Here is a 24,589-nt window from a genome sequence, read left to right as displayed (position 1 = left end):
AGAGATGATTTTATCTGTCACTTAAATGTTCCTGATTTTTGTAGGATAGTATTTTCTTAAACTTCCATCAAAATCCATTAATATTAGCAAAGCTGCAAGTTCTAATGTAAGCAGGCAAACACAATTTTAAGTCCTGTAATGACTATTGCTATTCTGGGAGGTTTTTAGTCCAGTGGTGAACGTAGCACATACAGCGTCTTTACAAACTGCACTATTAACTTAGCTCACTGACATGCTGTAAGTCACTTACAATCACCCCAGTAAACTCAAGAGTTGCAGAGACTTTGTAAATGTACAAAATATGGAAAAAATAAAGCTTTATCTGCACCTGGAGTATCAGACAGAGCAATCAGTTATTTGGGTAAATACATCTGTGCTGAACTGCTGCCACCCTGCACAGAAGCAAAACGCTTGCAAACTCTCAGTTCCTCTTAGCTGCAAGAAGAGTACTATCTCACTTTTTTTTTCTCTCTCCCAGATGGGATTTTACCTCCCTGTATTTCTATTAACTGCCAATGGTTTTGTATAAAACCATCAACCTTGGCAGAACACATCGTTGTGTTTTACTTAGTTTTAGGTTTCTGTCTAAAACTTGCAGACATCTATTGCATCTCTTTGCAAATTATTTTACTGCCAAATGTCTCCCAACATCGACTCTGCTTCCTGAAGGCTCACCTCAAGGTTTTGCTCAATAATTTTCTAAAAGTATGTTTTACATCTTATAAACTTCTGAAAAAGTACCAATTAAATCAATAGGTAAAAAACCAAACCAAACCAAAACAAAAACCACAATGGAATTGTGGAAGCTGAAAATAAACATGGGTTTAAAATTTAAAGAATGGAAAATAAGTTCACCTGTGCACCTAAACAAAAGATAATGGTGCAGATGTAGCTTTTGAGTAAAAATCTGACTTCTGGAAGCTAAGACAACAGACAAGGCTAGTCCCTAGCTTGTGGAAAACCTGACTTGTCAGAGTAAATACAGGGTAATCCTTATGCTGAACACGCTCTGACACGACAGGTTTTCCACAGCTAGGCAGTCTGGCCTAGCTCGTCCCTGGTAAAATGGGAAGTAAAATTATATGAATTTAGCCCAGATCTAAATATAACACTCTTCTATTTGCACTGTTTCAAAGTGCAAAACAGCAAATGCAGATTGAATTTACCTCTCATCATGTGGTTTTAAGTTGTGAAGAACTAGGAATCTACACTACACAGTCTCCACATCCCTGTATGCCATCCCATGCTATTAGTCTCCAAGATTCCACACGCTTCAGATAATGCTATTGGGGTTTTAATTTATAATTGATTTTATTTCTGTGTGTTTTCTATAAAAATAGAAAAAGTCTCTGAAGTGAGACTTCTGACTCCAACTACTTAAGCAAAACCCACATCCATCATGGACTTTACCATGCATAATCTTTTGATAAAGATTTGATTTCCCTCTTGGCCCATTGAAGTAAAATTCTCACTTCCAGTTCTTAAGTAGGTGTTTCAACTTCCACTCTCTGGCCTATATTGGTATATAAATATACCAATATATCTATATTGGTATAGATATATTGGTATATCTGCTCCTCAGCAAAGAATTAAGGATTTAGTAGACCAAAGGGGTCAAAGAGTGGAAAACAGAAGAACTTGTAAATATGTTTCATCCTGGAATCTAACTGAAATAATGAAGAATTTCTTTCTTCATAATAATATATTTCATAGTGAAAGCAATAAAAATAATTGTTTATAACATCATTGACTGACTCTTTCCTCCTCTTGTATAGTGATCTCAAAATCTTCCTGCCTTTTGCTGTGAATCCTGCAATACTATTGTTTGTCCTTTCAAAATCACTTCTCCAAAGAGCAACCTCCAAAGAGAGTAAAATTTTTAAATAATATCTACAAAAAACAATTAAATGTAGCTATCTTGAGTTTTTGCTCACTTCTATAGTCAAAAGCTACAATCCTGTTTTTTAATCTTTTTTACATTTCCCTGTTTCATATTGATTTTCAATATGAAACAATTGGTTTGCCTAGGCTGTTTACCACTGCAACACCTTGAAATGTACAAAGTTTTGGAATCTAAATTTTTTACTGACAACAGTAAAAACTTTCCATAGCTAATACCCTTTCAGGAGAATATGGTAGCATCTACAAATCATTATTTCCAGTTCTTTTTATGACATTGTGTCACAATCGTTCCTTGGTCATAATTTTTAAATAATTAACTACATCAGGGGTATAAATATGTAAAATAATGGAAGTGTCAGCATATTTGTCAATGGGGGGTTTGTTTCTTACAAATACAAAACATGGGATTTGAACACCAAACCTACTTTATAAACACACCAACTATTTCAGAGGTATGGAGCACTTAAGTATCAGTTGTTGTCCTTTTGATCCCTGTTATATTCTTCTATCAAGATAAGACTCCATATTTGCATTTCAGTCATCCTATCATTCTTATTTTAGTGGAATTATCATAGCACATTGCCATGATACATTTTTTCATGTATATTTTCTTATATTCCTTGACTTGTCCTACAACTGAACCAGTGGGACAGGGTCATCCACTATATGAGCAATAAAAGTGGAAAAACCCAGAAATATTAGCAGCAGAAAAATGTAATATTCCAAACACCCAGATATTGCTGCCTCTTGATTGAAACACCTTAGATTAATTTGATTCTATTTGATTAATTAGATTCTAAAATGTAGATATCTATCAAAACACTGCTAGTTTGTACTTCATGAATACTGTGGAACAAATGCACAATTTAAGGCAATGGACATCATTAATCCCAAATCTACTTTTAGCATATACCTATGTCATACAATTTATAAATACTCCAGTACTTAAAATAAGTATGATTGGTATATGTGAAATAATCTAACGATATCTATAATACCTTATATATAATACTTAAGCAATATGAAATTATTATTTTGTATGCTTATTATATTTCTTTTATATACTACAGAACTATACTAGCTACCTTGATGATGTGGGTAGGTTTTATATCACCAAATGCAGACAGTGTGCATGGTCACCTGACACTCCTTTATACTCAGTGCTGAGAAACAGTTACTGTCAGAGCACTGCTATTTTCATCACAAGTACATATTAGAAATGTCAGTGTATTTCTTCCTAAATTTCTTGTTTCTCTCCATACACCATAAAATGAACTTAAGATGGTTGCTCACATAGTGCACATGGGAAGTTGGAACAGCAAATTAGCAAGGCTGAGCAGCCACTTGCTGATGCTCTTTAAAGCAGGGAGTCTTACACAACCTGAATTAGCTTCTAATCTACCTCAAAAGATGTTTAAGATAATAAATGATACTGTTTCTAAAATACTACATAAAAGTTAAACTAAAAATTATAGTAACTGACATTTCTGCAGGTGATTATGTACTAAGCCATGTCTATTAGTAAAACAGTGGTAAAGTCACAGTTAGAGGAGTAGGAAGCCCAGCATTAGCTCAAGACTCAAAGCACCAGAACAGATGACACCTCAGCTCACTTCACCCTCGTGCTTCATATAAATCAATTCATCAAATTGCTGTTTGTCAAACTGCTGGATAACAAATTCTTTTGAAGTCAGAAGTATGATGAAGATATATCATTATGTATCAATGCAGATTTTCTTTTCGTTTTCATGATGCTAATTTTTTGAACTCACAAAAGTGACATTCTCCATCTGTATTTTAGGGTCCTCAATAAAGCAATTTTATACATTTGGATTTGAAAATACACTTAGCTTACTGTACTTTAATACATTTTGTCCATGTGCAAAATAAATGAACTTCAATAACATCAAATCCATTATTGAGTGAAAAGAATTTCTATCTCTCAACTTGCCATTTGTCTGCTTTGTGTGTTTGCATGTTTTCTAATTCATGAACATTTCATCGCCATCAGGTTTACAGTACATGCTGTACCAAATTCTGATCCCAAGATCCAGACTGGAAAGTTGGATTAAGAATTAGAAAACCCTTCAGAGTTGGGAGAAAAAGGAACTTTTAACACCTGCTTCATCAAGTTTACAGATAAAAGGGTCTCTACACTATTATTTCTCTCTTTTCAAAGATTTTCTACTAGTGGTTGGCATTTTTTTTCATACTTGGCATGCTGTACCATTTTAGATTCTTTAGCTATGGAAAAGCATAACTGTTTAGACAAACACTTTTCCTTTTGCACAGTATTGCACTATGAATATAGTGAATCACACTGCCATCACAAAACTGCTTATCATAACACTGAGAAGGTCAGATAAACTTTATCAGAAAGTTTGGTTGAAGTCATGATCAACCTTCTTACTGTGTAGGTGTAGCTCATCATCAGACACTCCACAGAACCTCTCCATGTACAGACAGTGAAAACTCTCATGGAAATCTTACTTTCTGCCAGCATACCAAATTCAGATCTCAGAAAGAAGGAAAGTTCACACTTGGTCAGTTAAATGTTATCTGCTACATGTGCTTGAGCTTGTTCTCTGATGCCATTGATGCAACAGAGTTTAAGGTCAGAGTTACCCTGACCTTAAAGCATATATTAAAACTAGACAAATGTTTTACAATCACTTGATCAAGTTTGTAACACATTCCCAGGTATTTAAACAAACCAAGAGTCAGTTTCTGACAGATATGCTGCAATATCATGTATTCATGTTGGTCTCAGACTCTGGGTTTGGGCAACTACTTTTCCTTAGATATCAACAATACAAGCAAAGTGCAAATATAAATAGAGAAGTAAGAAGAGGCTTTATTATAGGAAAAACAGCACTTGAATTTTTTTGCAGGATTTAGGTAATTCAAAATTCTCATTAGTAAAACTACTGCAAAAGAGACACTTTCAACAAGAAGGCAATAATGCAGGCTACCAAGAAACTCTGTGTTAGCAACAGTTCCAGAATCCCAAAATTTTGAACACTGGGCTCCTCTCAAGGGAAAAACATCTCATTGTGGTGGTCCACAAGCATTTTGATCATAGCTGCCCTGCATCATTTCACATTATGGAATCTTTATAAGACATCACAAATGACTGTTTGGCACTTTAGTCATTGAAAAGTAAAAGTTTGTCTCTTAATCTTCCTTCTCCTAATGCCTGTTAGAAATATTCTCCTCTACTTTTTATTACCATGAATGAGATATACTGGTAGCAGTTAAATAACAGCTGGTCATCAAGAGCAAATTATTTTACAAATATAGTAATTCTACATATTTGAAAACATTTTGAATATTATTTCTGGTGGTTTTTTTTTTTTTTTCCAATCTCCAAAATCCTCATCACACTCATCTCACTGACAGGAACAGCACTACCCCATCAGCACAATGAATTCAATTTTGTCTCTTCAAATTTCTTTACTGAGTATGAATAGCTGTAACTTTCTTTGGTTTCATTATACTCAAAGGAGATCTTTAAAGTATTTTTTAAAAGCCTTCTCATTTCTTTGTACATTAAGTGAATCTACAGACTAATAGTTATTTGTAGAAGTCCAGCAGAAAATGTACAACCTCTAAATGCAGATAAATATTTCCTAAGTAAAACCAACCCAGTATCTTTGTCTCCTTTCTCCTCCTCACTTGCAGTACTAACTTTTTTACATATCTGCTATACTACAGGTTCCCAAAGAAAGGACTTGCATTTTTGTTTAACCTGCTTCAAGATTTTGCCTTGAGAACTATATGTTTATTACATTAACTCCAGCCTTTTTTTCATATATACAGCCATCTATGGGGAACCAGGAACCCAAAAGACAGAAAGCATCTACAATGCATACATATTCTAGAATTCAGTGCCAAGAAACATTCTAAGTAATCTTCGTGATTCTCACATAACTCTGACCCCTCATTAAGTTGTATGTGTATGTATTAGTTACATTCAAATGTGTTACTAAATCATAATTAGTAAATACAGTTTTAAATCATTGATAAGTCATAATAATTTAAATAATCTGGTTTTATTTCAAAAAAACTAGATATGGAAAAAAATGAATTTTCTGGATAACAGAGCAGTTCATTTTATTCAAATGGATGTATTTAACCAATAAAGTATTGTCCTCACACCAGGGAAGGTAAAATAAATGGTGTATTAATAGAACAGTTTCTGTGAAAAAAACTACAAAAAAAATAGGCTGTTTGATTGGAAACAGCAAATGCATCTCAGATTACATAAATAATTAAAATAGAAAATAAGCCTTTTCCAACAAATGTAAAGCTACTATATTAAGTACTTTTTTACCTATGCACAAAACCTCATAACATACAAAAAACCCTCTCAAGATAGAGAAAAACCATGAAATAGCAAAAGCCAGCTATTTCCAATCCTGTTTTAATTTCTCATAAAGATCAGTACTACATGGAAATTACATGAAAAGTAGAGTTTTGACCAGGATTTTTTACTCACAAAATTTAACATTTTATTTGAATGAATTATTAAAAATTCCACGTCTGTAGTAGCACTAAAAATTTTAAAAAATAAATAATGCATTTATGCTCAGAGAAATTATGGGCAGGGGACATTTCATGGAAGAACTATGTTTCAAACTTATATGATTGCCAGTGGGAATTTTAAACACTATTTTCTATTGCATTTAAAATACAAATACTTTGTGTCTTTTTACAGAGGAGCAATTTTCCACCATTATTTCTGATATTAAGTTTTTTTTAAGTATTTAAAGTCCACAGAAAATCAACTAACTGTCAATAAATAGGATTGGTTAGTGCTGATAATTACATAGTATGCTGCAATGAAAATAAGAAATCCATCAGTCTATCTCTAAGGAGCCCCCTGTAGTCTTGCACTTTCTACACAAAAACAGGTACAACTGTATTTGTTAATTTTGCCAATGCCTACACTGCTCATTGTCTGACATTGCTTCCCATTAAACTCAATAACCTATATATTTTCTGATTACAGTCAGGTTTCTGATGCACATTCTTGAACATTCTTTGAAAATCCTTACTAGAAAACCCAAACCCACTTCCTCAACAGACTCTCAGTCTGTGGATTCATTTAAAAATTAAAATGATGAAGCTGCTACATAAAACCTAAGACTTTTGTTTGTGTAACTGCATTGACCTCTCATTTGTCTCTAAATAACTCTATATTCTTAACCTGGTAAGACTCTGCCCATATAGACTTTGAACAGTCTGTGAAAACAACTTTAAGATGTTCCTTGTATCAAGTTCTTCCTTCTTAATATTTTTTGTTAAAATAATTCTGCTGAACAATCATGTAACAAATTATGTTTTTGAGCAGGTACATCTACTGCAAACAGAACTGGGTACTAAATTAGAAAAGAGATGAAATCTAAAATTGACAGAATAAAATTCAAAGAAATTATTACATTATAGGTAAAAAGCAAAAATAAAATTTATTTTAAAATACAGTACTCATAAATGACACTACACTTAGTATTAAAACTTCAGCTCCCTGACTTTTAAAAAAAATATTTGGCTGATTTAGAAAAACATAGCAAAAATGCAAAGGCAAACCAGGAGACCAACTAGCAGATGCAGTGAAACTTAAATGTATTCCTGTAAGTGACTTGAGAGCTTTGCAGCCTAACACAAATATTTCTAGTAATTTTCTCATGAAACCCATTGAATGCATTGGAGAAATGTGGCATGGGCTCAAAAGTCCACTGAGACCACCAAGACCACTTTGCAAATATTTAATGTTAAGGAAGAATATTTAATGTTAAGGAAGAACATGGGCATATGCTTAAAGTAGAAAGTAACAGCACAGTGAAACAAAAAATCTAATTATATTATTATGCTAAGCTTTTACCTTTCCAAAATTCCCTTTTTCATTTGGAGAGAGACAAACTCTCTAAAGCAGAAAAAACTACGTATCACAACAACAAAATACAGGATGCAGAGTTTTTATTTTAAGGAATCCTATCCATTAGAACAATGGTTTTGTTAAATACACGGAACAGAAATTTGAATATCCTAGTCTGGCAGGATCAGATAAAAATCAAAACAGGAGACAAAGCCTAAAAAGTAGAAGGATTTGTTCTACTGCTTTATCTGAACAGTCTGCACTTGTATTCGTATTCAAAATCTCCGTGGACAAGGCATATAAAAGAATCCAAAATGAAAAAATAAACCTAGATATTGCTACTGTTTCATTAAACTTGCAGTTTGACTTTGCAATTTAACAACTATTTGGAACAAATCAAATACATTTATTGTTATTATGACTTGAAAAGGCTCAGTGAAATTTTAAATACTTCCATAACTTCCAGGAAGCCAAAACTCTGCAACTTGAAAGCAAGAAAAATTTCATATTTTCAAAAAGAGAACAAAGGCAAAACCAATTCTTATTTGCCTATCATAAGTTCATACCCAGAATATTTTCCTTGGAACACCATTTATACTTTTTAAAACAAGTTGTATAATGCACAAAATTTTTATTGAACTCTGCCTACCTGGAAAGATTAACTGATAAATAGTAAATAATAAATAGCAAAAAAGAAATTAAAGCAAATAATACTAGAAAAAAAACAATTAAGGGAGAACTTTGCCAATATCCACTGTTGATAAAACAGCAAAAAAATTCACTGCAGTGACAATATTTATAAAAATGAGCAATAAATAAACAGTATGCCCTAGTGTCTAGAAGACATATTTCAGATAATTAGGAACAATGGCATCTTATAGTACCTTCCATTGCCCTTTTAAAGAAGACTTTACAACTTCCACAGGTGAGTACTCCATAGTGGCAACCTGAAGCCTCATCACCACAGATGAGACAAATCTTCTGGGGTAGTGATTCGAAACTGAACTGAGAACATTGGCTGGTTTCCGTATCTGGCCTTGAGAAGAAAAAGAATTAAAAGAAATGAAAGATCTAGCTTTGTGCAGTTAACTACTTACCTGTATTAAGGAGTTTTATATTAAAAACTTCTTTTTAAAATTTGTAGTCAAGATACAGAAGGACATGAAAAAAATAAAGTATGATTGCCTTTCTGCTTAATGGTTTGTCTCTACTATGGTAATACAGGAAAGCATTGTAAAAAAAAAAGCAGAAAGTTATATTTTAAACCATTTAGCAAAAAAGGTACCATCTAGGACACTCTGTTAAAATGTTCATCTTCCTCAGATCAACAACTCTTGTGAGTGGATTCATACTGATGATTTTTTTTTCCTGTACAGAGACAGAATCACATATATGTCAATTGAATTTCAAAGGTTTCTTTCACATGGGAAACATAAAATTTCATTTCAACTAAAAAAATCTTTAATAATCAGTTTTTCACCCCCCATTCAGCTGCAGTATTCTCAGCAGTAACTAAGTCTGATGGGGATATCAATGATATTTCAATTTGTCTCCAAGGCAGACTAATCTAGGTAACCACTGCATTTACTAAAAAAAAGGATACCCATACCTGCAACATTGCATGCACCTTTTGTTGCATCTACTTGTAGGTAATACAGATCTCAGCAGGATAGTACACCATTTCATTCAAGCAAATCAATATACAAGTATTTCAGTTTTTCTTTTTTGTGTGAAATCAAATGCTTTTTGTGGTGTTGGATTTTTTGGGTTGGTTTTTTGGTTTTGGTGTTGTTATTGTTGTTTGCTTTTTGGTTTCTTTGGGTTTTTGGGTTTGTTTGGTTGGGTTTTTTTTTTTTTTGGTTCTTTTTCAAATTGGGAAGTATTTTGGAAAATATTTAGGTATTGATGAATACGGTATCGCTGAGAGGGAGGACATGCTAGAAAACCTGCACGCTGTGTCCCGGGGCCGGGCACTGGCTCGGACATGGGGCGGCCCTGAAGTCCCGCTGCGATAACAAACCAACATCCCTGGGGCATCACCGTGCCCAAAGCCTTGAGGCGCCAGCTGCGGAGCCGGGGCACCGCGGCGTGCTCAGGCAGCGCGGGGAATGCGAACGGGGCTGCGGCCACTACCTAGAGCCCAAAAAGGCCCTGGCCGAGAGAAACTTTATCCTTCCTTCAGCATCCCCTTAACATCTCCCCGAGGCGCCCACCGCGCGGCACGCCCGCCCGCCCGCCCCTGCGGAGAAGGACGAAGAGGAGGATGAGGATGAGGCGCGGAGCTCTCCCGCCGCGCAGCGCGACCCCCCCGGTCCCGTCCCTCAGCGAGCGCCCCGCCGCCGCCGCCTTACCGCGCGTAGCCGAGGTAGGGCGGGCAGAGCTGGGGCAGGCCCTCCTTGAGCACGGCGGCCGGGAAGCCCAGCGGCTGGTGCCCGTTCAGCCCCAGGGGCGGGTAGAGCCCCGGCGGCGCGGCCGAGGTGGAGGGCAGGCTGTCGGGCGGCGCCGCCGGCCCGTAGGCGCCGGCCAACAGGGTGGGCTCCGCCTTGTAGAGGACGCACTCCAGCGAGGGCTCCTGCCCGGCCCGCGGAGCCTGCGGGTAGTCGTGGCAGCCCGCCGCGGGGGTGGCCCTGCCGCCCGGATAGCGGGCGGCGAAGCCGAGTCCCTCCTCCTTGATCTTCATGACGGGCTGGATGTCGCCGTAGGCGAAGGGCCCGTCCTTGGCGTCGGGCGGCGGGAAGCCGTAGGCCGGCAGCTCCGGGGCGGGGGGCGAGCAGCGCGGCACCGCGCCGCCCTCGTACTCCGCCCCGTCCAGCAGCTGCCGCGTGCGCGAGGCCAGGAAGGCCGAGTTGAGCGGCAGCAGCGGCACGTGCAGGTATTCCTGCCCCGGGTCTCCCGCCCGGGACCCGCCGGGCAGCGCCCCGACACCGGGGACATCGCCCTTGGACGCCGTGGTGGGACAATCCGCGCCGGAGCCCGGCCCCGCCGGCCGCGGTTTAGCGGCGGGGACCAGGGCGTCGCCGGGCGGCCAGAGCGCGGCGGGCCGCGGCGGGGGCTGCGAGGGGCCCGGCGCTCCCGGGGCGGCTTCGGCCGCCTTCTGCGAGGCGCCGCTGCTCATCGGGCCGTCGGGCGCCTCCTCCGCCTCGAAGAAGGACCAGGGCGCCGCGGCCACGGTGGAGCTGGCATGAGCCGCAGGCGCCAGGAAGGTGTCCAGGACGGTGTCCAGGGAGTCCTTGACCGAGAGGGAGCCGCTCCCTGGCTGGTAGCAGAGGGAGTCCCGGCCGTCTTCCCGCCCCAGATGGTGCTGTTGCTGCTGCGCCTCTTCCTCCTCCTCCTCCTCCCCTTCCTCCTCCTCCTCCTCCTCCTCTTCGTCCTCCTCCTCGTCGCTGCTCTTGGGGTAAAGCAGTCCGTCCAGGGAGATGTCGACGGACTCCGCTTCCTCGCGGAAGGGATCACAGCCAGGCTGACCCTGCAGCAGGACCGCCCCGTCTGTGGCAGGCGGAGGCGCTCTGGGCTCCTTGGCTTTCACCTCGGTCATGCTGGCCCGGGGCAGCGATGGACACCGGCGAGTCTCCGGCAGCGACAGAGCGCGGGCAGCCGGGCAGCGGCGGGGTGCGAGCAGCCGGGCTGCTCCTTACATCCTGGACGTGCCCGCAGGGGCGGTGGCGCGGCTCCTGCTCACATGGCGCTGCCCTCGGGGGGACGGCTCTGCCCCGGCCCCTGCCGCCGGGACGGGGGTGACTCGGAGCCGGGGGCGGTGCAGCCTGTAGAGGGGAAACGATGGGAGCGTGTGCGGGAGGCGTGCAGGAAAGGTGGGTGCCTGCAAGGCTCCGGCGGCGACGGCGGACAGGCTGACTCCGCGCTCCGCTCGTCCCCCGAGTGTTTCCCACCGCCCGGGCGGGCTGGCCGCGGGCTCCACGCCCCTCGCCCGTCCCTCCCTCCCCGCCCCTCCTCGCCTCCAGCCCCGTCCCTTAACGAGGGTCTGCGCTGCGGGGCGCGGGCTGCCGCCTCCCGGTCCCAGCGGTGCGCGCCGCCTCTGGGAACCGCTGCTCCTCCAGCGGCCCTTCCATCGGCTCCTCCTCCGCTCCGCCTGTCCCCCTCCCATCGCTCGCCGTGCCCGCATCCCTTTCCCATCGTATCCGGCGCCCTGTGCCTTAGGTCAGCGCTTTTTGTCTTCTCCTGACCATCCCCCTGTCTTCTCATTCCTTTCCCCCCACCTCTTGTGCCGCTGCTTCGTCCTCTCGCTTCACCATCCCATGAAGTGCGGCTCTGCACTGAGCAGAGGGCACAGCCTCTGGGTATGTCGCTGCTTTGGAGAGCAGAAAGACAAGCTTTACTTATTTGCAGCGACGGCTCCCTTTTGTCTGTTTTTCACTGTCCCCTTCAGACGTTCAATGTAGTTTTTCGTGATTAAGCTCTGTTCCAAAACCCCTCCTGACGCAAGATCCGTTTTCCAGTAGCAAGAAAACCAAAGCATTGTAAAGTTCTTTATGTGCCATTACAGGACGTCAAAGCATCCTTTACACCAAGTATCACAACGTCTTTTCGGCAAAAGATATGGAAAGTGGGGCATTCATTTCTTCTAGATTTTAATTTCTTTGTCAGGGAAATGAGAGGACATTTTAGAAGGACTGGCTGGCGAGCCTGCATGTAGCAGGTTGCAATTCAGCCCAGGTTAGATCTCACCAAGAAGCTGTCACCAGCTAATTGCTGGCATTTTGTGGAAAATGCTGGCTTTGTGGCAGAACCCACTCAACTCAATAAGACAGCTACTAATGTGGGGAAAAAATCCCCCAAAAACCAATGCAACCTTTAATATACTTTTCATTATATAGAAATCTGAAGAAAGAAATTTGAGTTGAAAGATACAGAGAATAAATTGGTGCAGGAGTAGTCCTCCTGGCTTTAAGCAGAATCAGTATATTTTTGGATAAATAAAGTGTGCTGCTAAATCCTTGGTTATGCCCTGTAGGTGTAACATGCTGTTTTGAAAGGAAGCAGCTTTCTTTCAAGAAAAAAAAAACACAAACAACTGTGATCACCACAAAATAGTTGCTTTTGTTGTTTTACTTTCCAAACACCTTCTTACTGAAAAGGACAGCTTCTCAGGGAGATAAACATAACTGTTGGAAATTATTTTAGTTTTATTAAATCATATAAGGCAAGTTAATAGAAGCAGCAACTTCCCACAAACCTTATTCAATGTGGTGTGTACTTTCTACATTATTCTTGTCAAAACACTACTAGCTTATAGACTGCTTTGTGACTGCTTTTTTATTCCTTTAGGAATAAACAGAAGAAAATCTTTATTTTTTTGGTATTCAAAAGAATTGTGGCAATATGATAATTAGCGGCATTTTAAAACTCAGATGTTATTGTGGGCACCTCTATACACATTTAGAAGGCTCAACAGTATGATACACTTTCAAGTACACTTGTTGAGTATAGGAACATTTCTTGAACAGCAGTGTTTCACTCTCTTGATGTTGCATGGGAAAGAACTGTTTGTCCAGCAAGTACCAGGAGTTGAAGATATTTTCACAAAATCTATCAGTGGGACCAATGGTAAAAGAATTATTTAAGAGGTGCAATCCAGTTCTGTAATGACATGACATTAAAATAATGTGAAGTCCTTCAATGACTAATGAGTTTCTGTTTTGCTTGCTACAAAATTTTTCCCAAACCTGCCTTTTCTCAGAGGAGAGAGAAGTTCATCTCCAGTACTGTTTATCTCCATGCTTGTTTTGGTTTTCCCCTGATGTTGCATGCTTAGTCAGCTGGTTGTCATGCCTTTTTATTGCCACTGCCTTGCTTTCTCATTTCCACTTCCCCATATGCACACAGCATTTATGGCCTGCATCTTTACAAAAGTGTGCTCCAAAGACATGTTTCCTTACAGTGACTTCCCCCCTTCCTACTGCTTCTGGACTAGGAAGAGATGAGAGCCAGAGATGGCCTGAATAGAGGGTCCTGAAAGGAAAGCAGTACTGAGCAGTTTCCACTCACTGCTGCTCATGACTTGTCCATTGAAATTCTACACCAACAAGTCTATGAGACTGTAAACACCTACATATTTACCAGAAATATAAATACTTACTACTTGCATTATTTTTCTAAATGATAGCATTTAAATATTGTCCAGGTTTTCTGCTGTGCTTCCTAATTTTATTTTTATGACCTGACAAATGTACTCAAATCTTTAATGCCAACAGCAATTGTGCTGAGTTTTCATTGCTTAAGGAAAATATTTGGGGTTCTATATCCTTAAGAAATTCATTGGACCTAAGTGAGTGGACATTAATTTATATTGGCTTCACATGATTTCTATGAACTTTTGCTGGAAACTTTTGCTGTTTTCTTTACATTATTCTGTCCATAACCCTTGTGCCCGTATCTGGAAGTGTTCAAGGTTAATAGTGGGGCATTGAGCAATGTGATCTAGTGAAAGGTGTCCCTGCCCCAGAGAGGGGATTTGGAATTAGGTGGTCTTTAAGGTCCCTTCCAACCCAAGGTGTTCTGTGATTCGTTTCTTTTGCTCTTAGATTTTCTCACATCATTTGGAAGCTTTCCCTGATATTGCTATGGTACCACAGGTGTTTTGATAAGAACATTTCAAAATATGTCCTCAATTTTTTTAGCAGTCTACCATTGTCATTTCTTAATTTTCATTTATTCACTTTGTTGGTGTGTCAATCAACATCAAAGAAAAACATATGGCATATCTTTGACTAGTTTTCATTTGCAAGCCATTAAAATCGAAACTGATATTTTCAAATCAGACCTAAAAATGACATTTCTTTATATTCAATAATATTTTAATCAATATAAAATTTTCAAAGAGCAAACTGTATGAAAGTACTTATATACAGACCTATTTTGAACCCAAAAGTAAAGCACTGGAGAGTTTGATTGATACTCTCGCATTTCTAAAAATTCTGTGAGAATGTGAAAATATATCTGAGAGCTCAAATAAGTTGTGTCTATTTTCTTGCTCTGTTCAAGAAGTGTGGATGAGTAAAAGCTGCACTGAACAAAATTTCTCATCTGTGTTGCTTTTCAGCACGATTCTTGTATAAAATGTCAACAAGAATAGCAATAGAATTGTACTGATAACTCCCACTGTAATGCTCTAGATTTGTACTTGATTTTTTAAGTAGTTCCTGAGTATTTTAAGTAGTTCCTGAGTCTGACCATTCAGGCATTCAACTGTACACTTTTAAACAGCAAAATTTTTTTACAGACCCTTTGAAATATTTCTGATGGTTTTGGCTTAAATAAAAAGACAATGTTGTTTGAGAAACAAGACAAATGCACAGCCTCCTCAAGCAGTACAAATATCAAAATCACATACTTTTTCTATGATGACTTTTTCTTAAAAATATCTTGAAGTATGGGCTGAAGGTCAAAAAGATATAAGTTCCTTTTCTCACACTAAAGTGTTCCATTTGTATGCCAAGATTGCTCCATATAAATAGTGAGTGAGCTAATGTTTGACTCTGGAAAATGACAGATTAATTACACTGAGTTAGTGTCTTAGCCCATACAGACCTTTCTTACAACATTGTTCTGCACAGCCTGTTGGAGAACAGAACTTAGAAGATAAAAATAATACTGGTTTCCTTTTTTTCAGTTAATCAGTGGCTCACAGTTTTGTACTATCATTGTGCAGGACTTCGTACAACCAAAAATGTGGTTCACTTCTTATAAACAGAGAGGAGGAGAGACTGCTTCAAACAGTTTATGAGTTCATGGCCAAAACTAAAAAGCAGCTTGCATAAAGAGAGACATAGAGGCTTTTGCTTCTATCACAGAAGTAACATTTTTATTTTAAAAAAATAGACCTCCATAATTGTATGAAAAGCCCCACATTTCAGCATGTAGTGCAGACAATAAAAACATAATACTGTCATGTGAATAACAGCACATTCTTGTTATGTTATAATTTTTGGAGATATTTCTTTCCATGGTTTCATCCCTTTTCTGTAAAAATTTAGACCCCCAGTTATCAGGCTGAATTTCACTTACGTTAGGGTGCCAGCAGAGATTAAATATGCTCTTCTCAGAGATCATGATTTTGGAGTAGCTGCTAAGCCATGGAAGCACTCAGCATCAGGAATATGATTTGATGGTAACTGTTCACATCTGAACCTGGTGATTAGGCTTCCATAGTCAGGTAAGAGTCATAGATGTTTGTAGGTACCATTTTTCTGGAGCTCTTCAGATACTTTGTGTCTTGTTAAAGACATAAAGGACTTCTTTGATCTGAAGCACTCAAAGAGCCATGATTTTTGGCAGTGCAGTGTCGATGCCTAAATGAAGAGGTATGAATGGAGTCCTAAATCCTTAAAATGCAGTATCAATGTGCCCTACTATCAATGTGCATTGCTTAAAGTCATAGTTTCAGAAACTGTGCTGTAAGCATGCTTTCATTTCCTCTAAGCAAGGGCATGTTACAATGTAATTAATCTCTGTGGTCTGTTATCAGGTGTTTTGTTAGCTTAAGCTAAATCATCAGATTTACTAAAAGCTATCAAAACTATTGGTTTACTAAATGCAAGGGTGTACTAAAACATATTGTAAGTGCAAAAGGCGTTGGCAAACAGCGAGGTAGGTGGCAAAGAAGGTAAGCAATAGAGCTGTAAAATGAGGTGAGGGAAAGGAAGCTAATCACAGTGCATGTTACATAATTTTTTGCTCTCAGGTGCTAAAGTTCCCACAGGCATAATAGCAATATGGAAGGTGCAGTGGACTGTGAGACACTTTTATCTTTATATATTGTCTAAAGGGAGGAAACAGATGGGTATTGAGTCACAGTTATGAAAGTGGTAGCTCTTTCTGGTACAGGAGTCACATATTTTATTTATTGTTCTTTGTTTGTTTATGTTTTGGCTAACACTCACTGAAATGCAGAATATAATAAACTTGTTGCTGAATAAATAAGCTGGAACATGAGGAGTGAAAAAAAAAAGAGAGAAAAGAGAAAAAGAAGCTTTCTGTTTTTATGCCCCACAGAGAATGTCCTTGCTTGCTGGATAACATCCTCAAAAACTATCTCAATTATTTTATCAATGAATGCACCACCTTGAGGTGTCAAAGGGCACTGCTATGCTTCCCTCAAGGTCTAGCTGGCGAACTTTGACCCAAACCCACCATCTTCCTCAAAATGGTTTTGTTCCAGTGTAGCCTCAGGAAAACGAAATAAACATTGCTTTGTGTAAAATATGATATTCAATTATCTTTATATATGAAATACATATTTTATATAAATATGTTAAGTGGCTGTATAAAGATAATTGAACCCAGTGCTGCTGGGTGGAACAAGATGACATTGTACTACTCCCCTCCCAGTAGTATAATATTTGTGATGTTGCATCAAGTCTTGTTTGCTGGCTGGAGAGTAGGAAGTTGCAACCAGTGATACTAAACAGCTGTTAGCATCTCTGAAATTTAGAAAGAAGTAGTCAGTAGATCTTCAGAAGTATTAAAACCAATATCCTGATTGAATTGTGTATCCTAAGTAATCATAGAAAAGAAGGTAACAATTGGATAGGGCCTTAGGAAATACACAAGTAAGTTTGGTAATCCAAATTTATGTTAAAATGCTTTTTAATACAGAGATAAAAGAGGGTTGAACATAACTATGGCAGTTTCTTAAGAGTTCAAAAGCTGATTGAAATAGAAGCAATCTTGAAGTTGAATCACACTATAAGTGGAAGCAGGAATAATTTTCTTTTATTTTGGTACAGCCTTTGCTGCCAACTTTAATTTCATAAGAACCATCCTTCCTATGTAAATTCAAGGCATCTTAGCAATGATTAATTTTCCATCAAATCATTATATTCACCAGCTTTTCTTCCTGTTTCTACTTACAGTCTAATAGTCCACCAGGAATTGGTTGTCCCATTAAATTTCAAAACTGACTCTTCAGCCTTGAAATACTCACAACCTGCTCTGAATGATCAGTTTTTCATAACCACTTGTTAAAGACAAAGCGTGGCAATGTTGTATTTTTCTATAATTCGCAGAGAATCAAGGAAAAATGTGGGGTCCTGAACCTGGAGAGAATAACCCCCAGAACCACCACAGGATGGAGCTGACCTGCTGGAAAGCAGCTCTGCAGAGAGACCTGGGGTCCTGGTGGACAACAAGCCATGAGCCAGCAGTGTCTTTGTGGCTGAGAAGGCCAGTGAGATTCTGGAGTGCATCAGGAGGAGCAGTTCTGCAGGTCGAGGGAGGAGATCCTGCCCCTATATTCAGCCCTGGTGAGGCACATCTGGAGTGCTGTGTCCAGCTCTGGGCCCCTCAGTACATGGAGCTCCTGGAACAGCTCTAGCAGACAGTGGAAACATGATGAGGGGTCCAAAGTATCTCCCTTACAAGGACAGGCTGATGGAGCTGGGCCTGTTCTGGCTCAAGAAGAGACACTTGAGAAGGGACCTCACCATGTATACAAGTATCTGAAGGGAGGGTGCCAAGAAGATGGACCAGGCTCTTCTCAGCGGTACCAAGCAATAGGACAAGAGGCAACAGGCAGAAGCTGATGCACAGAAGTTCCACCTGAACGAGGGGAAGAACTTCTGTACTCTGCAGGTGACTGAGCCCTAGAGGAGTTTGAACAGAGAGGTTGTAGAGTCTCCCTCACTGGAGATAATCAATAATCATCTGGACACAATCCTGTGCCACGTGCTTAAGGATGGCACTGCTTGAGCAAGGAGGTTGGATCAGATGACCCAATGTGGTCCCTTTCTTGACTTGACTCATTCTGTTATTCTGTGAAAAATGTAACTGCGGGGTGAAGAATGGATGCAATGTATGAGGATTATCTGTGAAGGTGTCCATGTGTTTGGCAATTCTGGGTAGAAATGCTAAAATGCAAAGGAAGGTGCCCTGTGATGTTAAAATTAAGCAAAGACTGAGGCAGAAGACCTTCACCTTTTGAAATGTTCAGTTCTACCCAGAAGCTGCATGACAGTAAAATCTACTCAAAATATTGCCAAGTTTGTGAATCAGCCAGCCATTAAAGTACTGGAATATTCAACTCTGAATTTTGCATCAAATACTTGAATGCTATCAATCAGCACAGCTAAATGAGATCCAGAGGAGGAACTAGCTTAAAAACTGTCAAGGGACCAATATTCTTTAATTCTCCCAGTTCAAAAGTTCCCTTAAAGTGTGTTACTGGAGGGTAATAAATGTAAGGTCATTGTTTCCTAGGAAGCCTAGAGGACTGTCACATTTTTTGGGTCTGGATACTTGTCTAAACAGTAAACTGCTGTCAGTGTCATACAAAACCAGTACTTCATATCTGACTGACTGAAAAGGGATAAGTTGTTCCCAATTCTTGGGAAAGGAAGCATGATTCTGAATTGAGAGACGAAAAGTATTGCCAATAAACTCACAACTGGAGATTTGTCAGGCAAACATTGTACTTACATATAATCAGATTTTAATTTATTACTCATTATTGAATAAAAAAGGGCTAGGTTTAAGCCATAAGCCTGCTAAGCACTGATTTGGATGTGAAATGTTAAACAGCAGGAAGTGAAGGGAAGATATACCCCTGCAGGTTCACGATTGCTCCATTTCTTAAATGAATCAAAGAAAATTAAACTTCATTGCTGAAATTTAACATTACTACATGCCATTTATATATTCAATCAATAGTGAAACTTGTCTGGAATATGAAAAATGTCACCACTTTAATTAAATGGAATCTTCTGTAAGGTGTGAAAGGTGTCTAAACTGAACCGGAATAAATCCTGTGCTGATTTGCCACAGAGTAAAACCTTCAAGTTACACAAGCTATTTTCATGTCCACCTGAAATGACAATTTGCAGATGAGTCCCTTAACTAGACATGGAAAGATGTAGAGACATGGTTCCCTGTGCTTTGTGCTAACTCCAAAGAAGCAAATTTATTCATGTCAGTGTAGGGCACAGACTTTCTCATGCTGATTTTGACAAGCTCTGGCTAAAATATTCTTTTGTCAGATAATCTTGTTAGTTCTGTTATTACTGGTAATTGCTGGTGTGTCTCGGTCCCTCTGTGAGCCTCTCAGGAGCCCTAGGCCAGTCCCGAGTGGGCAGACACCGGGGGGAGCAGCCCCGACACAGCCGACAGCGGGGAGACACTGTCTGTGTGTGCCCCGAGGGTACTGAGGGCACCTGGGCTGGCAGCAGGGAGACACTGTCTGTGTGTGCCCCGAGGGTGCTGAGGGCACCTGGGCTGACAGGGGGGAGTCACTGTCTGTGTGTGCCCCGAGGGTGCTGAGGGCACCTGGGCTGACAGCAGGGAGACACTCTCTGTGTGTGCCCCGAGGGTACTGAGGGCACCTGGGCTGACAGCAGGGAGACACTGTCTGTGTGTGCCCCGAGGGTGCTGAGGGCACCTGGGCTGGCAGGGAGACACTCTCTGTGTGTGCCCCGAGGGTGCTGAGGGCACCTGGGCTGGCAGGGAGACACTGTGTGTGTGTGCCCCGAGGGTACTGAGGGCACCTGGGCTGGGCGCCTGTGCAGCACAAGAGACACCAGAGACATCGGTAGAAGAGAAAGGGCCAACTCTTAGCAGGGGTTAATCCAAGGTTTTATTAGGATCCCAAAGGAGCTCCTGCACCTCAGGGGCCTCCTGCCGAGAGCCCCGGGAGATGTGCCAAGGTCACATTTAAAGGGAGGTGGAAACCCAAAGTAGATAACATTTTACCAACCAATGAGTGACCCTAAGGGATGGATGCTGGGGGATAGACATTTAGGACAGCGTATGGGGCAAGGCTTGGGGGGCTGACTCCCAGCCTCTGGCTAATCCCTCGACAACCTGGATCAAAACTTCGGATGGAGGGGATGGGATGCTGGGTGATTGACAGAGAGCCAGGGTGGGGGTTTGGGGATGATCTCATCCTGGGAGAGGGATAACACAGGTAAAGGGAGGGGGGTACAGTTTGGGATAAACCATTTGGGAAAAACATGGGGATACAAAACAAAACTACTTCAAAGTATTACAAAGTATAAAAACGCACTACAACACTAGTACTGTGATCATCCTTAGAGGTGTCTGTCACTGATCAGAGGTCCCAGTTCTATGTTAGGTATTTAACAGAAAAAAGGTCTCTTTAAAACCTCTTACAGAAAATGATATTAAATTAGAGTCATCTAAACAAAAGACAAATGTTAAGATCATTGTGCAGTTTGTTTTAGAAATAGATACATGTCAGGGGGATGTTCACTTAATACAACCCTAGAAGAAGACAGAGGCCTGCTACATCTGTTAATCACCCTCCCCTAAAATTAATCCCAAAATAAACTGCCCTAGAAATTCTGGCCATAACACATCTTACAGGGATATTTTAGGGTGTGTTTCTCTTGACTTCTGCTGACCTTAGGCTAAAAAATGACAGCTACATTTTTCACTTTGGAGGGCCAGTGCACACACTGGGAAATCTAAAACCAAAAAAAATTGTGTACTGTGCTGCTAACTGTGGGGCTCTCCTTGCCATGAAATGAAAAAAAAAAATACTATCACTGCTCATGGAAAAGTAGATAAGTGAGGTAGGAACAAGGTTATCAGAGTAGTGACAGCTGGTAGCAGGAGGGATGAAGGAGGCAATGTATAAGAAGGAGAAGACCTGGTGATACCAATGCCATGGTTACATTTTGGGTACTCGTGGGAAGTTTCTGCTGCAGGGACAGAAGCCTGGCTGGCCTTGTTTTATCATAATTCTGTTCATCCTGTTCTTTTGCATGACTTATTCCCAGCAAAACCTGTGTTAACCAGAACCTCAAGACTTCTGCAATATTTCCAACAGGTAGACTGCCACAAATCTGCTTACATTAGCCTAAAAATCTGAACAGAGTGATTAGATAGAAATATGGTCTGAAATAGTGTGTAAGTTCAGTTTTTAATAGAATACAATTAATAAATGAATAGGACACTTGTTTTAAGCTATTGGAAGTCACCAGCAAAAAAAGTGGAGGAGAATAAATAATTTAAATATAGTAATGTTCTTGCATTTTATATAGTTTTATAAATTATATAGTATACAAACATGCCTATTATAAATGTTTATATTATATACAATGTAATGTAAATGACATGAATGTATTAAAGTCCCCCAGATTATTACTATGGATTTAAGGAATATTCTTAATATCCTGATGTCCAATGATGTCCAAACTGTAACATTCCTCTGAGTGCTAAGAGAATATTTTCCCCTTTGGCCCAAGGACAGAAAATACGAGTGATATAAACAAAATGGATTTTTTTAAATCTACTAGCAAAACAGGGACCATTTAAGGTTAAAACTATAAGTCAAGCTTTCCTTATTTGACTTCATATCTATTCTTTTATTGATATATTTTTAAAATCAGTACATGGCATCTTTTCCTTTGGTTTTTGCCTCTGGGCTTTATGTGTCTTGTTATATTCATCCTTTTACAAAGAAATAAGGAAAATTAATATGACCAAAAAAACCCCACCATGTCTGATCCTAAAGGAAATCTGAGTTGGAGCCACAGCTCTGTGTTTTAGGCATCATTATGAAATCAAGGTAAAAGCAGTTTTTGAGTAAGCAAATCATAAATGCAAATTCCATCTTAAATCAGAAAATGATCCTGACATGTTTAGATGCCTCTTGTAGACTGATATATCCATTGTGCTGTTTGTTACTAATGCAGGATTTCTCTCCCCAGAAAAGGTTTCTGTCTCTGGTTTAAGCCTCAGCCAGTAAATGTTCCAAAGCATTAGCAGTAGTTCTGAAAGGATATGAAGAATGTTCCATTTCACCAGAACATTAAAAAGCTTTCAAGTAGAACAGAATGCAGTTACCTGAATAAGAACCAGGTCACAGCACTAGAACTGCTCCCCTGACCCATACAAAAGCAGCATTTGTTATCTTTTTGAAATGATGACTGATATTAAAGATGTGGCACAGTGACTCAATAGATATCTACACTGTGCAGGAGGGACCTGAACAGGAGTATCAAAAGTAATTTTTCAGGAAAATATTAAAAATATTAAGTCTTACAGTTGATTTTTTATATATTTATCACTCTGAGGCCTTGTACAATCAAGACTCAAGAATTATGAGGACAAGAAGCAAGCAATCAAGATGTAATTTAGCCTATCATACCAATAAAGAAATGCAATGGAGGAAGCAGACTAAGTTTTTCTTCTTATTTTTCCAAACCAGTGATGGCTCAGTGTAGACCATGGTCTGAGTTTTGAACCTACAGTATTCTGTGACAATTGTGAAGTGACATTCTTAGACTGATGTAATTTTAGAAAGATAAGAAATTAATCTCACTGGAAACTGAACTTTCTTGTAAAAGACAACCATCTCAAAGTTTATCTGAACAAAATCAGCCAAACCTCGGTTGGAGGCTGTACATGCCTTTTGATTTTAAGTGTTTCATAGTGTAAAGCCTTTGTTACAGCTCATCCATTAGGAAAGGTGGGAAAGCAGCCTGCTGGTTATGGAAACATTACTCATAGATGAGTGATAATGTGGCAAGTCACAATACTTGTTGAAAAAATAGATGTACTGCAATGGAATTTTTTTTTCCTTTTTGAATTATTGCACAAGTGGATTATTCTAATCCTAAAAATTCCTCTACATTTTATTTATCAGAAGGAAAAAGAAAAAAAAAAAAAGAGGGGAAAAAAAAAAGCCTTGGTAGCAGGTCTGAAATCTTTTAGTGGAACATATTGAGTGTTGAGCGTGTAGTCTGAGATCCAGGAAACTCCTGCTCAAATTACAGAACCAGGAATATTCAATAAGAAACATCCATTTGTTGAAGTAATAAGCAGAAATGTACTCTCTCTCTGTCTGTCCTGGACAAACTAGAAAGCTTTCTAAATGTCTTTGATCTCTTCATATGAAAGACCCGTCACAGCTCTGTACAGTTCCAGTTTACCTGGGCAGGGATAAATATTTGATAAAAAGCCGGGAAGATGCTTTGACTAACTAAAACCAAATCCAAAGCTACAGAAAACAAAACAAAACAAAAAATCCCCACGAAACAAAACAAAACAAACAAACAAAACTGTGATGACTATGATCCTCATGGAATATACTGCCCTTGGAGCAAGGAAAGCCAACATCACCTTGGGCTGTATAAGTGCAGCCAGTGGGTGAAGGAAATCACCCTTCCCCTTCCCTTGTACCTCCACTCATGGGGTACATCTGGAATGCTGTTCCAGTTCTGGCCTCCCCAGTACAAGTAAGCCATGGGTGTGCTGGAATGAGACTCGTGGAGGTCACCAGTGGTCAGGGAGCCAGAGCACTGAACTTACAAGAAAAGACTGAGCAAGTCATGGTTGTTCAGCCCGAAAAAGAGAATCCAAGGGGCAAATCTTATTGCTGTCTACAATTACCTGATCAGAGGATATCAAGGAGTTAGACTCCTCTTGGAGGTAGGTACACAACAATAGGAAGAGAGGAACCTGAAAAATTCCAGTTAGACTTTTTATTTTTTAAATACCAGAATATTTTCTCTGAGAGGCAGTGTGTTCTTTCTTAGAGGTGTTCAAAATTCAACTGGACAACTTGAGGTCCTTGGATTTGGCAGTGTCCTAAATTATTCTGTGTCCTGTTGTTCTGTAACTGCTGGAGCAGGGAACCTACAAGGGGTTGGCTATAAGATACACTTGAAAGGAAATAAATTGAAGTTAATTCTTTATTTAAATCCTTTTATTTGCAGGGATTGTGTTGTATGAGTATATAGAATATATTTTATTTAATACAATTATTTTTGCCATATATACAGCTATAGGATCTAGGATGAGTAGAATGCAATACACTACAAATGCAGTTGCCACAAT

General features: G+C 39.9%; 1 protein-coding gene across 1 annotated transcript in view; it reads right to left on the bottom strand.

Moving 5' to 3' along the window:
• PGR (progesterone receptor) overlaps positions 1 to 11,659 on the bottom strand; it is a 38,558-nt gene extending 26,899 nt beyond the window's left edge. The window contains exons 1-2 of the mRNA XM_071434205.1: positions 10,132 to 11,659; positions 8,665 to 8,816 (exon numbers count right to left, since the gene is read on the bottom strand). Coding sequence (XP_071290306.1) covers positions 8,665 to 8,816; positions 10,132 to 11,315 — 1,336 coding nt within the window. The 5' untranslated portion in view covers positions 11,316 to 11,659. The remainder of the gene's footprint in view (positions 1 to 8,664; positions 8,817 to 10,131) is intronic.
• Between the last annotated feature and the right edge of the window lie 12,930 nt (positions 11,660 to 24,589).

Source organism: Agelaius tricolor, unplaced genomic scaffold (genome assembly GCF_023055355.1).
Source record: "Agelaius tricolor isolate 1412-34295 unplaced genomic scaffold, bAgeTri1.0.p SCAF_9, whole genome shotgun sequence".
NCBI classification, from domain to species: domain Eukaryota; kingdom Metazoa; phylum Chordata; class Aves; order Passeriformes; family Icteridae; genus Agelaius; species Agelaius tricolor.
This window is presented reverse-complemented; position numbering and strand designations above follow the sequence as displayed.